Here is a 14,560-nt window from a genome sequence, read left to right on the forward strand (position 1 = left end):
AATACACTTTTCCTTTATTATGATTATTATCAATATTATGACTCATCTGGGCAATTAATTATTTTGATATACATGAACAGTTTGAGGACTACATTGTGCCTAAGCTCCGCAGTTCAGTGTCCCAGCTTGAACCACACCTCTAGCTGCTGTCTCTTAGCACTTGCCTGATTCTCTTCGGCTTGCTTCACTGAGATATACGTGTAGACAAAGTCACACGTTTCTCTTCGGTGTACATAATACCAAGGACCACCTTTGAATCTATGAATTAACAGAAAACTGTGCACAGAGATGCAAAATTAACCTAAACATGACACAAGATATGGTAACGGCCCCTGATTACCTCATCAGTTGCTAGTGAATCTTTTGCAGAGCAGATCATATGGCGCAAAGCACTAGTAAGGAAGTATAATCATACTTCTACATCCTCTAGCAGTAGCTGGACCATGAAGTTCAGGCACTTTAGGCAAACTAACCTGGCTGCAAAACCAAAAAAACTCTTCTTTTTTGGTTACGAGTAATAGTGTGTGACTTCTGCAGGGATGCCAAAGAACCCTGTGAGCCTCTGCTCATTGTCTGCAATAACTAGGATCTAAGGCAGAGAAAAATGAGGACAATCCCAAGGACGGAATGCTGTAAATAACCATTTTAAAAAAAGAATCTCAGGTGCAGTTTCCAGATACCATTTTTTGTCTACTAAGTACTCTAATTTGTAACATTTTTCTGCTGTTGTTGAAGATACCTTAGTTCTTGACTTGTATTATTTTATGCCTAGAAAGACAAAAAATAAAATCACATGCATTTTGAAGGCTCATGCATCTTCCTTGGTAAAGTGATAAGAATGGCTGTACTACTCTCCTTTGTGCTCCTGGCTATGGATGCGTCCTTTGGTGTTTCTTCTTGCAGAGAAAGGGAGTAGCCAGGACAGCAGAGCACGGACATTAACTTTGAACATACAAGCTTAAACAACGTATTGTGAGAGTGAGAAAGCTGGACTAAGATGCAGGCTCTAAAAAATGTTTTGCAGTAAACTGGACAAAGAAATCTCAGTTTGGAATGGGTAAGAAAATAGGGCCAAACACAGGAAACTTCTGGTTTGCAGGAGACCTAAGAGTGCTGAACTAGTAATGAAGATTCTTCTTCTGAAATCTGGAGGAGTTAAAAAGAACTCTAGGACTACGTATTTTTTTCTGACATTGTTTCCCCAAGGACAAGATGTGGGAGCTATTGCTATGGTCCTGCTCTCTGACCATTACACACCTAACTAAAAACCAAAGAGTCATAAACTGCATGGAGGAAAAGGAGAATTCGGTGTTCCAGGAAAAAAAAAGACTTGCAAGGACTAGCTGCTAGCTCCATTGTTCAAACTCTTCCTGTGCTAGTTAAGTAAAAAAAAAAAAGTCCTTCCAAATAAAAATGAGGACAAAAGAGAAAGACTGGTAACGATGTCATGAATGCATTAAATTTACCACATGTGCAAAATTTAAATTAAACTACAGTGAAGATCCTCCTGGCAGCCTTCTGCAGTTCTTCAGTGCCCTCAGAGAGAAAATTTGCCTTATGCCTAAATAATCTTTCTTGAAAAATTAAATTTATTCTCCTTACAGGAGATGGAAGCACAAACTGACCACTAGCCCTTTTAAATAATCTTTTATGCACTGGAAAACTATTTTGGCTATTACACTCTGTCAGTCTTTACTAATGATCTGTTATTTTATAGATTTCATTAATTACACTCCTTCAATTTTTTCCCATATTTAACATGTTCAAAACCTAGAATTGTTTGTTTTTTTTTCCCCTCCAATATGTGTATTTTATGTGTGGTGTCTGAAATAAGACACAGTATCTCACAGAGTGCCTTGACACTGCTAACTGCTAAGTAGCAAAATAAATGCCCTCTCTGAAATTCCCTGTAAGAAATAGTGCCTGACAAACTGGCAATGGCTTACTATGAAGAGTGGCAGATTGACAAACAGGTGGCTTTCATGATTTGTAACACCATCTTCATGTTCCTGAGAAACAGACACTGGTATCTGTCCAACCTGTGGACTTTCGCTAAATAAACATACATACCAGCAAGCCACCCCACCCTGCCCCACAAACCAGTCAACTGAAATGTTTGCTTTTCCACAGCTTATGAGTTTGCATCTCACATATGTCAATCTTGTAAAGGGAAGGATAACATATAAAAATACATGCATCAAGTATGAACATTTTAAAAAGTTGAGGCTAATTAAATTTCAGTGGTAATTTGCTAATGATATTTCATTTAAATCTGGACTTGGTCTGTGGGATTCAAACTACAGAAATTATCTTACAGAAATAAAAGAAAACCTTGTTATACTTGGGAAAAAACCCTCAAGATGGCCAAACTCAAATCTTTAACTTCAGTAAAAACTATTTCTTCTTTCCTTAACTAGTAGTTGATTTTTAAATCAAACAATCAAGAGACTTTTCTAAAGATTTTACTGTTTAGAATTGAAAAATGTTGGCAAGTATCACAATAATTATTTTTTTCCTTCATGGCTAACTTTCAAATTACTTTAGAAACCAAAACTTAAATTAGGAATTGTATCTTTTTGTGTCTTTTTTACACTTTAAAACAATTTTTTTTTAAGGAGAAGGTGCAACATCCATTTCCAGATTACACTGAGTCTATTGCTGAAACACTACTTACAAAAAAATATCTGGAAAAGTCACATTTGACTTGATATAAAAGCTTGCTTTTTTATTATTTACCTTAGTTTGCATTATGTTTTACATGACACGCTTTTGATACTAACAAAAATGCACAGCTTTTTTCAATCGTAATTTATAAAGAAATCAAACCTCTAAATATAAGCATTTGGGCAGGCTTATGTGTAAATACAGTCACACACCCTTTCTCACCACTGCTTACTGAGATCCTAATGGCAAGCATTTATTGCCGCACATCCCCAAATGCAAAGTGAAGCAAGAAAAATTAAAATCCTTTGGGAAATGTAAACAGAGTTTCCTGATTGGAGCCATACAGGAGCCGTCATTTTTCTACAAACACAACAGAAATTATAGACTTGCAATGTTTAGATTGCTTTAACTAACTTAAAATACTGTTCTTTGAAGTGGCCTAAAAAAATGAGTAAAACAACAGTAGGACTATATTGTACAGGGTGTTCTTAGTGATAATCATACTTTCTTCGACACCTAACACAAAACACAGACGTTGTCTTAACAAATACCACTTGGCTGACCTAGAAGATAGGACGAAGGAGTAAGAGAGTCACGTCCAATTCCTCATGGATTCTCAGCTCGGATCCTGGTTTTTGCAGTTTACCTTATGAACATGATCCGAGTGACATTTCACAAATTCCTGGATAAATGTTGCTACACTCTGCCAGCAGAGATACAGGCTGTGTCATGCACAGATCAATAATAGCACTGTGTTTCATCAGCCTCAAAATCGAAAGTGCTTCATCTGGCAAAAGCCATGGCCCTGGAGGATCTGACATATATAAACTGAATACCTTACACACCATGTCTACTACAAAAGCTGCCAGTGTAAAGACAAGTCTGGAGATACACGGTGAGTGTATGTAAATAAGAAAATATGCATTTGTATATATACAGAAGTTTTTAACTCCTTGTGAAAAGAACATCACAAAGCAGCAGTTGAGAAATGGAAACTAAACTAAAATTTTACAATAAATGGAAATGAAACTAAAATTTTACAAATCTTGACAGAAAAAAAATAATACAGTCAGGACAATCCAATATTTGTAATCTTGAAGAATTTACTGTAAAATGACTTTTGAACTATACACAGTAATATGTATGACAGTGGGCTGCAATAAAATGCACTCTAAGCTACAAATAATGCCTTCTTATCAAAATTATGAGAAAACTTTTCTTCAGGGAAACTACTCAAAGTCGAAGTCTTGAGACTGTAAATCATCATAAACATCAAAATTGCGTTTCAGACCTCGACATAGGCCTTCTTTCCTAAGTAAAGGAAATTTATGTCTCCCGCTGATTAGCTTTCCTCATGGTTACCTCAACTTCATTCTTGAGGGACAAAGCTTGTAAAATTTCTATCTTCACATAAATGCAGCACCTGTAAATCTTTAACTGAAATTACTATATATCAGAATGCTTTTCCCTCATTTGTTTCTCATTGTTGATTTAGTTTTCTTTTTTTTCTACCAAAGTTTCTATTGCAAACAATACTTTGAAAAATAAGTATTTTTATTCTTTGGAAGCCAAGCCCTTAATGAAGTGTATCAGCTTAAGTATTTTATTAAGATTTTGACTAAAAAAGATTATCTGACTCTGTCTCCCCAGTTCAAATGAAAAGCTTTCTCCTTCAAATATTTCACTACTAGCTCACTAAAAAACTGTTTCTTTACACTCCAACCTACAGGTAGACAAAAGAATATGAAAAAAAATATTAACAAATTGTAATTCACCTTTTTCTTAACTGAATTTACCTTACCAAGTTACACATTACCTGTATGAGGCTTTAGCCTTCTCTCAGCTCTGCAATCAGTAACTGTAAAGGGATGTACCAGACCAACGTAATCTAAATTCTGCATACGTCACACCACAAAAGCTATTATTCCTTCTGTTTTCATTTCTTCTGCTAAAGGCTAATTCTCTTTTAATGTTCCTGTTGCACATGGTGGAACATTCATTTATCTTAGGTCATTCTCCCCATTTCATTATCCATTTTCCCTGTGCCATGAGTCTATATTTGTACGTCTTGCATGGTGATGGCTTCTTCCTCTGCCTCAGAATTTCTCTTCTTTATAACCTGATGTTTGAACATCATTATAACACTCCCCCTTGGCTTCAGTTAGACTCTTTTAAAATATTGGTCTGACTTTTCTTAAATCTATCATCCATGTTTACTTTTTATTTCACAGCACCATTAAATGCATTCTGGGTTTCATTACAAAAATACTGTTGATCAGCTGTGCTCTACGAAGTACACGCATTTCTTCCCTCAGTTCCACAGATAAATGAAGTGTTACTGAAGTTGAGAACATACCTGCCTGTTTGTACTTTTCATTACCTCAGTTCACATAGCTCAGTTCACATATCCTCTCTCCTCCCATCTCTATTTTTTGTGGCTTCCTACAGAACAGACTTTTTATTTTATTCTCTGCAGAAAGACGGCCCACTGCTAACCATGAGCAGTTGATTTCTCACTAATTCTTCCTTTTTAGATTAACTGTCCAATATAATTGCAATTCTCTGACTCCAATTGGTAATGGTCAATTAAAGTCACATAAAAATTACAAACCTTGTATCTGGTATGATTCTATCTTGTTTCAGTTCTGTGCCCTTGAATTTTTTTTCCAATTTTCATTTGCTAGACTGAAGACTCTTCATGCAAATATTTAAACTCCAGTTACCCTTTAATTTTTAAACTCCTTTTAACTTTCTGAAAACATCAAATTGTTTTCTGGAATGGTGTATTTTCAAATCTTTTTCATGAGTCTTCTTGAAATGCTTTTTACTTTTATCAATGTCTTTCTTGGATTCTGGGTTAGAGCTACATAGGGTATTCTAGGAGCACTCAAATCACGCCAAGTGAAAGAAAATACATTCTCTCTGCTTCTATTGTATAGCCTCCAGTTTATATATTCAAGGACTGTGCTAGTATTTTTCACAATGGCAATGGGAGTTCATGCTCAGCTCATTACCTACTAGGACTCTCATTTTTCTTCAGAGTCCCTGGTTCCCAGGAGACAGCAATTCAGCTTTGCTCAATATGAACTTGAGCAACGTATTGGTTTTCATTATGATGTAATGATTTCCTCATTAAAAACGCTGTGAGGTCATAATGATCTATACTTTTCAATCAGCCTCTGGTGATGATTGAAAGCTTAAAATAGCTGTCAATGACTGAAGATATCCTCTTACACTGGCTTGGATTTTTTACATTGCCACTAATTTTTAAAAAATGATTGAAAGATTTTACCTATCAAACAAACAGCAAAATGACTGTCATATATTTCATAGTATATCCAAACAGAATAGATGTGTAAGGTGTAAACCATTATCTTGGGGAAAAAAATAATGTTATCATTCATGTGAGGGATCAACTGAAAAATTAATTTCATGGTACGTGAGATTCTGAACTACTGAAAATGATTAAGTGGTACTCATATGCACCAATTTAACCTTAAGGCATGAACTGAGACACATAATCTACACTGTTCCATGTGTCAATGCTTAGCTCCAATCCAAATAGTAAGTAGAACCAACCATGATGATCATTTCTGGCATTTAATCTCATAGGTACATTTTAATACAAGCAATCACTGTTACACAGGGACACACAACAAAAATAAATGGATGTGCTTGTAAGACTTCTAGATACTTTCAGGTCACAGAGCCATTTTTGCAATCCCATGACCCTGCTCCTTCAAATTCCAACTTCTCAAATAAGGAGCAAACCCATCTTTTACTGATTCACCTATTCCATGCACCTATCTACCTTGCTAACCATGCTGAGCACCCTGTTCCACCAATCTTATGTCCCTTAGCTTCACAATAAGGGATAATTATTGACCAGATTAGGACAAGAGCAAAGGAAAGGGAAGCAGGATAAAAGGATGCATTAGGAGAGGCCAGGAGAATCAACTCATGCTCACAGTATAAAGAAATGCAGAAGTACTTCCAAAGTGTTTCATGACTCTTGAAATCTTGCAAACGAAGAGAATTCAGACTTTCAAGGTACGACATACAGCTGCTAAAAACTCAAGGCACCTATTTCTTGCACTTAGTAGCACCTATATAGAATGGTACACAGAGAATGGTACACAGACTGATAGTCTATCAGAATACTAAATCATACAATATAATAACTATTACAGTATAATGATATTTCAAATATTACATTCTCCATTGTAATTCCTTCCCTACAAGTTCAAAACACAAAAGAACATCTCATTACAGAGAGGTCTATATTCAAGACTAGAGCAAATAAAATTTATTTTTACCACCATACACCGGGTGGTCTTGAAATGCCATTGAATTCAGTGGAAATAAGCACATGCATGTGGTTAGTGGTTAGTAAATCACTTTTGTAGTTAATACTGGTAGGTAGTAGTAATGAATAATTCATAGACCATTCCAGTGAACAAGCCTAAGAGTACTGATCCAATTGTAACCTAAACTGGTTTTCTATGACAATCTATGAGAAAAAAAGACTGCCAGTGCTGAAATGTAATCTGTCAACATATGAATAATTATTCCCAAATAAAAGGATTTTGGGGGGTAAAATTTGACAAGGAATAAATATCATCTGACAAAACCTTACATTATCCTCAGAACTTTACATAGTACTGAATGTTCAAGAACGTTCTATGCTGATCCGATCAGACTGATTTCAGTGAAAACACTCCTGTGAGTACAAAAGGGAATTCAATTACAAGACTATCTGTTGAGCTTTTCCAGGTCCCAGATAGTATCTTATTCAGGAAATTTTTGGGAGAATAAACTACAAACTGAGTTCTAGTTTTTGTCTAATAATAAGATTCAATGCACAAGGAAAGTTTGTTTAAATCACAGGGAAGGTGAAGAAAAATAAACTACATATCACATGAAATCCATGAAGAAAAAAATTACAAGATAGTATTTTCCAGTGCTTACTATAAGTATATAGTATAATACAATTATATACTGTTATTGTATTATCAGATAACTATATTAGATGTGCTAATACACATGTATACTGTCTCTAACATGACAAGAACATGCTAATCCTTGTGACACAGATTTTCTTTTAATACAAACCCACACTTTTTACAATTTCTACATGATACAGCAATATAAATAGTAGTAAGTGTATTTATGAACTTCACGTAGTCTCCACAAGTTTTCTTTATATTTTTCTAGAATTTACTTTCCTCTAAGTTATTTCATTTTGACAGCAATATAATACAACTTTCACAGTTCTAGTTCATGTGAATTGCTCTCTTTAATTTATGAATGAGACTCATTTCCAAATGCAATGTATTTCAACTGTTGTTCATCAATAATTCAACAGGTCTATTGTAATTTTTCTTCAGAGATCAATATAAATGCAAAAGGTATTTTGCTTTATTTTTATTTTGTCATGACAGCACAGTTTCGTGATAAATATATTTTAAGTGTAGTTCTCTTAACAGAACTTAGTTCAGGATGCTGTAAGTTTTCAATTCAGCAAACTACAAAAATAAAACAATATTTTTTTTTGGTGGAGTATATGCATTTTAAAAGTCCAGTTACTTTTATGTTTATCATTTCACATTCCTCATTTTATTTCCAAGTTAACTTCTCTGACTGAGTAGAAAATAAAAAGTTGAGAACTGTTTTAGATCAGCAGCAATGCTGAATCAGTAGTTTACCTGAGGAAAAATTACATAGACATTTTCCCATTTAGTAACCAAAAAACTTGAAACATATCTGTTTAGCTGGTCATGTTTATTTCAGGCAGAATTTTGGACTAGGACTGGAAAGAGGTGTATTCTAGAGTCACAGAGCAGCATCTGACCGTTTCCAGTCTTTATACATGTGACATATGGCCTGATTTTCAATTTATTAAGCTCAACAAGGGTCTAATAAAACTATAATATAGCAGAATCTATTCTTAATATTGCCAAAATATGTGTCAAAGCCTTCAAAAACTACATGTAGGACCCTGAAACAGTACTAAAATGCCATGAGTTTTAACTTTAAATTATAATGCACGCAATTTTTCCTACCTACAGATAATGTTGCCCTTCAAGTCTGGAACACTGTGGTAAGTCCAGGAAGAATGTCTTTCTCTCAAGAATACACAGACTGAGGTGAGTTTTGAGTTATCTACTGTGACCATAAAGAGGTCTTTTCAGGGCATGCATACACAATGACAACAGCAATATGATTTGAGAAGCTCAAAAAAAAAAAAAAAAAAAAGACTTTATACCCAGTCAGATTTTGAGAAGATCCACTCTCATACTGGTACATAGTTTAGTTCAATTATTATATAAACCTCTGCTGTCTTACATTGTATTTGCACTCTGCAAAGGTCAGGCAGTATATCCTGTTTTATCACATTTTTATTCCTTCTGGTTTACCTTTTCACTTCTGCTGCATTTTCAGAAAAAGTAAAATAGAAATTTTGTTGTTGTGATTTTTAAATATTTATACAAACTGCCTTTACTTCTTTTTAAATATTGTGCCTAAAGATTACAGTTGCTGCAAATTAACCAAGACTACTCATAGTCAAAGTAGCTAGGACAGGATAACCTGTACACTTCTAAAGAAGGAGAAGAGGGGAAGAAATACATTTCTTATGATGCTTTTGGGAATAAAATTTCCCTAAGAAGCTTCAGAGTTCTTTGATTCATTCATCTTTATTTTTTTTTTACTACTACTGTAGTAAAAATAGAAAGTCAGAATTCCTGCATACAATACTGATGTAGCAGCAATTTCCTGCACAATTAATCTGTAAAAAGTGCAATTTAAGTCTTCTAAATTTTATTTCTTCTAAATATTTTAATAAAATATTATCATTCAGGTATTCTGTAGGTATGAATAGTTTCATTTGATGTATATAATTAAAAATATCTTTTCATGCAATGGAAAGAAAAGAAACCCGCTTAATTTAGAAATCATGACACTGAATGCAGAAGCTTTCTTATGAACTTAATAAAAAATAGCACAAATGTGCTGGAGTATTTCCATGAAAGAAGAGTCAAAATAAAATGAAGACACATGTTAAAGCGTTCTGGGAGAAAACAACTGGATATGCCTGCGAGAATTTCTAACTGGACAATGTTCATGTAGAAAGTCCCCCAAAACTGTCAACACAACTACACGTTTGCTGTAATGAACAAAACTGAGGAAGTTCCAAAAGCAGTTTTATCATACTGCAGGGTAATTTCAAACAGCACTCAGTTTATAATTTCAAGCTTATTCCTAAAATTTACTTTAAGAAAGCCACAGACATACAAAAATTGTTATGTAAATGAGAATACATCTCTTAAAAAGGGAAAAATCCCTTTATGAAAACCAGAGTCAAAGTGACATCTTTGTTTAAATAATAGTTAATAATTTACAAGGCATCTAAAATCAGCATCAGTTTAATCTTTATTTCAATGTAATCCCTGGTTCACTCATATTTGGGTACCATAAAAAGAGCAAAGCTGTGGTGCTGAATTTGCAGATGCAACTGAATTATGAGCTGTTCTCTGATAGACTGGGCAGCAAAAAGTAGCCATGAGAATTTGTAAAGAAAGCCACAAACAAACTTTAGAGAATAAAAAGCTTTAGACTTTTCACTAGTGCTTTACTCTTTCATTTTTTCAGGCTCACACCCTTCTACACCTGAGATAAACTTCTGGCAAGCAAATTCTATTGCAAATGCAAAGTATGAGTTCAGGGAAAAAGAGTTCCCTTAATATTCAAAGAAAATGGAAAGGCTAAAATACAGTTTGGTGGGATTTTTAAAATGCTATCAGAAAAAATCCTAGGCTGTATTACGGCTAAAATATGCAAAAACAACAACAAAAAAAAGCAAAAACAAACCCCAAAACTAAAACCAAAACCAGCTCCTTTTCTTCCCAGTTCATCAAAAACTTAAGGTAGACTTCAGGAATACATCTGTGCATCTAGAAAACTTTACTTAAACCTTCACATTTTTTCTTTCCAAAGGATCTGTTGGTGTTTGACTGGTTGACATGTTTCCATTCTTTAACATTCAGGTTTCCTGCTGAAATAGAATTACACAGAAACTTGGCAAATGCCTATGGCATTCCATTAAGAAATGCAGCTTTTCCTGTGACATCACCTGAGAAACACTGGAGAACTGATGCAAAAGATCCTCCAGTACTTTTGAGCAGTGTACCTGTGAATGGCCTTGACACGAATAAGATAAATAGTTAAGATTTAACCCGCTTATGATTTTCATTTCTTATTCAATATACTTTGCCTGAACTTTTGCAACAAGAATGACACCTACTACATAAAATGAATTACAATTACTATGTTGTATGCAATAAATTTACTCTTCTTATAAGCAGTCAGTGACAGAAATGAAAAGAAGGGGCAATAAATCTTAGAAAATAAAATCCTGGATTTTTCCAACAATTCCTTTCACATATTTTTCTAAGAAACTTAGGAAATGCTAAATCCCTTTGTTTGTACATTAAGTATCAGCCCCAGCTGTGATTTCTGTACACAGATAGCAAATTGTAACTACCGTAGTTCTGTACAGACGGTCTTGACTCAGTGTTGATGTGAATCCTTGGAGAATCCAAGCTTTGATTTCACATGTGCAATCACTTTACAGTCATTTTTGCAGAAATATGCAAAAAAAAAAAAAAAATTGCTTTTGCAGAATCAAAACAAAGCAAGAAATCTACGTTGCTGCAGAGTTTACAAGGCCAAACAAAAAAAAAACCTGCCTCGAATCTAGCATTCTGAACTCTTACAAGCTGACAGACAAATATACACATACATACATGCCTGGGTGGATCTTCAAGAAAAATACAGAAAACCATACATATACCTACATTTCTGAAAATCAGGAGATGCCAGACAGTCCTTAGGTTGTATGAACTGTAAAGTCTGTCTCAAAATTAACATCTTGAACATTAAAATCTTAAGTATATAGTTGATTTTCTAGCACTGGATTCATTGGGGATTATAATAAAGGACTGACTGCACACATATCTGCCCTTGTCTGCTAATGGATCTATTTTCTTAGCCAAATTCAGGCAACATGGCATCTCATCCATGATATTAATGTTTACTGTTCATAGAACGGTACACTTTAGCCCAGCATCATAAGTTCACTGTTACTGTAGGATTAGTCAGAACTTTATGATTACATATTGAAGCTTATTTTTAGATACCAGACATTTTTGTCACTCTTGAAGTATTTAAGACTCTCCCTAAATCTAGAGATTGCCTCAATCTTTCACTTTTTCATGGTCTGTTTGCTTGTTTTTTACCATCTACCTATGCAAGAAAATTCTAAAATCTAAAGTAACAAAAGCATTGAGAAGGAACAATGAAAACAGTGTTCTTGCAAGAAAAAAAAAACAAACACCAAAAGTTATTTCTCTTGTGGAATCTTAATATTTAAATATCTTAGTGTTTCTTATTAAAAAAAAAACAAAAACAAAACACTAACCCCCCAAACAAATGTGTGCTTTAAAATCATTTCATCTGTCTAAATCATCGTTTTCTCTTTTAAACATGAGTGTACCCTGCAGTGACCGTGTAGGTTCTTTACCTCCTTAATTTTCACTTGGCAAGTAGCCCAAGCCTCTGCTTTAAATTTCCCACTTGGTAGCACTAGTATGGCACCTGAAGAGTAATTAGTCATAAGAAAGGGAATCTGAATTGTTTGCTGAGAAGGAAAAAAATGTGCATGCCTAATAAAGATTTTTTCCTTGAGTACCTGCAACATCATTTACCTTTTTTTGCTTAGAATGCACTGCTCTTTAAATAGACCAGTGACCACTATTTTTTAAAAACTTTCCAGAAAAACTGAGTGAAAAAAAACTGGTTTGTTTTGAAGACTACGCTATTTCACTTTTAGTCAGTCTTCTACAATACAGCAGTATTTATCTTGACACAAATTTTGACCCTTTCTTTTTTAAGTTTCCTGATAACAGCCTTTTTTATTTTATTTCTCATGTTGCTCTCATACACACACATAAGGTATAGTCCTTTAAGAAGTCAAATCATGAAGATGTCTGAGCAAGCAGAATATTTTACCTAAATTACACATATAACTCTATGTGAAGTTTATACTGTCCATGAAACTTTACATTATGATACTGTTTGTGAGATAGGCAGATCTCCATTGGTTCCAATGACCTTGGAAACTCTTTTTGAACAATTCATTACTTATACATAGTTATGCAAAATGAGTAACAGAAATGAGGTTTTCCCTCCTCTAGAAATTAGCAGTTCCCCAGCCTAACGAAAGTGAAAAGTGCTGCTCCTGGTACTGCTTCTGCCTTCTGTACAAAGACCTAAATGCAAAGAAGTTTGAGGGGGAGGGGATTTGATTTCTTTTTTAATGTCTGCCTCCTCCTAGCAGGTCCATCTGTTGTAGCACTATAATTCTGGAAGCAGGATGTGTGTGTGACCAACAGGAGACAATTACTGCAAAAGTGTTTGTTGATTCAGCTCTATAAAGGGCAGGCCAATCACTACAGTATGAATAGAAAAGAATTCCAGCCGAGGAGCTGCATATAGATTAACACAAAATACATATATATAAATGAGTATGGGGAAAACTAGAAAGTAGTATGGAAAAAGATTAAGTAGGAATGAAGACCAAAATAGAGAAAGCTGTCATCTTTGGGGTTTTTAACCAAATAGTTTACTAGTCTGTATTTTTATAAAACTTGTTCTCTAGCTTTCCACCTTGACAGAGAGTGATGGGATTCAATCAAACATGGAACTGGTCTGAGAAACCTTTGGAAGAAAACTCCAGTTGCCTTGAACACTCTGCTCTTGGGGTGTATGAAGATGATTTCTCCAAAAGTGCCTGCTCTGCACAGAGGAATGGGTTCTAGTTCATGTGAACTGACCAGATTCTCAGGGAAGTTCTCAGGCCACAGGTTAAAAGATAAACTTCCCACACATATTTCAAAGAAATTCTTCCCTGTGAGGGTGGTGAGGCACTGGCCCAGAGAAGCTGAGGATTCTCCATTCCTGGCAATGCTCAAGGCCAGGCTGGACTGGGCTTTGAGCAACCTGGTCTAGTGGTAGGCGTCCCTGCCTATGGTAGGGGGCTTGGAACTAGGTGATTTATAAGGTCCCTTCCAACCCAAACCATTCTATGATTCTTTTTCATAAGAGTTAATTAATTGGATTGATAGTAAATCAGGCCTCAGTATTATTTGCACATAGTAACTGATCCAAAATCTCACATGCTAGTATAAATAATAATATATATAATATAAAACATGTTAGTATATAACAATTCATAACCTTGATCATAACAAATTCAGAGACAAAAATCAATGTTATCAAATTTACAACAACAGAATTAATCTGAACATTGCAAAACAGCATAATGAAAAGTAGTTTACCTCTATGGTCAGTTTACTAGTTTGAAGCCTCTGATCAGCCAGCTGTAGCTCATTTGCTAGTTTTTCATTGTTTTCTTTAAATAGCTTCACAGAAGACACTGTTGTCTTTTTTTCATTCTGTAAAACAGCTAGCTGCTGCTGCAGTGACTTAATTCTTTCATGTAGTAGAGTAACAGAGGAGCCTGGTTTCCGGACAATGATATTTCTTCTTTTTGTTCTGTTCCCTAAACATAAAACGGAATGTTACTAAACTGATAGATCATCATAAATAACATAATTTCTGATTTTTCTTTGCTCTTCAAAGGACTGTTCTAACCAGTAAAACATTTCTCAGTATGCAAGGTGGTAAATTAATTCAGTTAACCTGTAAGCGCTCTATGTAGTTCTTATTCTGAAGTGCAAACACTGCTAACTCAATAAGGACTTGGAAGTTCACTGGAGCTCAAGTTTCTGATCTGATTCCGATTCCCAGAAATAAAGGCTTCAGTACCTTGTTAACA

The 14,560-nt window shown here is 34.7% G+C and overlaps 1 protein-coding gene across 1 annotated transcript in view; it reads right to left on the reverse strand.

The window, feature by feature from the left end:
* The window catches only part of CNTLN (centlein), a 188,197-nt gene that overhangs the window by 41,273 nt on the left and 132,364 nt on the right, over nucleotides 1-14,560 (reverse strand). Inside the window, exon 18 of the mRNA XM_062608993.1 lies at nucleotides 14,061-14,284. Within this exon, the coding sequence (XP_062464977.1) occupies nucleotides 14,061-14,284 (224 nt within the window). The remainder of the gene's footprint in view (nucleotides 1-14,060; nucleotides 14,285-14,560) is intronic.

Source organism: Pezoporus occidentalis, unplaced genomic scaffold (assembly GCF_034315485.1).
Source record: "Pezoporus occidentalis ecotype Australia unplaced genomic scaffold, CSIRO_AGI_Poc_V1 ctg133, whole genome shotgun sequence".
Classification (NCBI taxonomy): domain Eukaryota; kingdom Metazoa; phylum Chordata; class Aves; order Psittaciformes; family Psittacidae; genus Pezoporus; species Pezoporus occidentalis.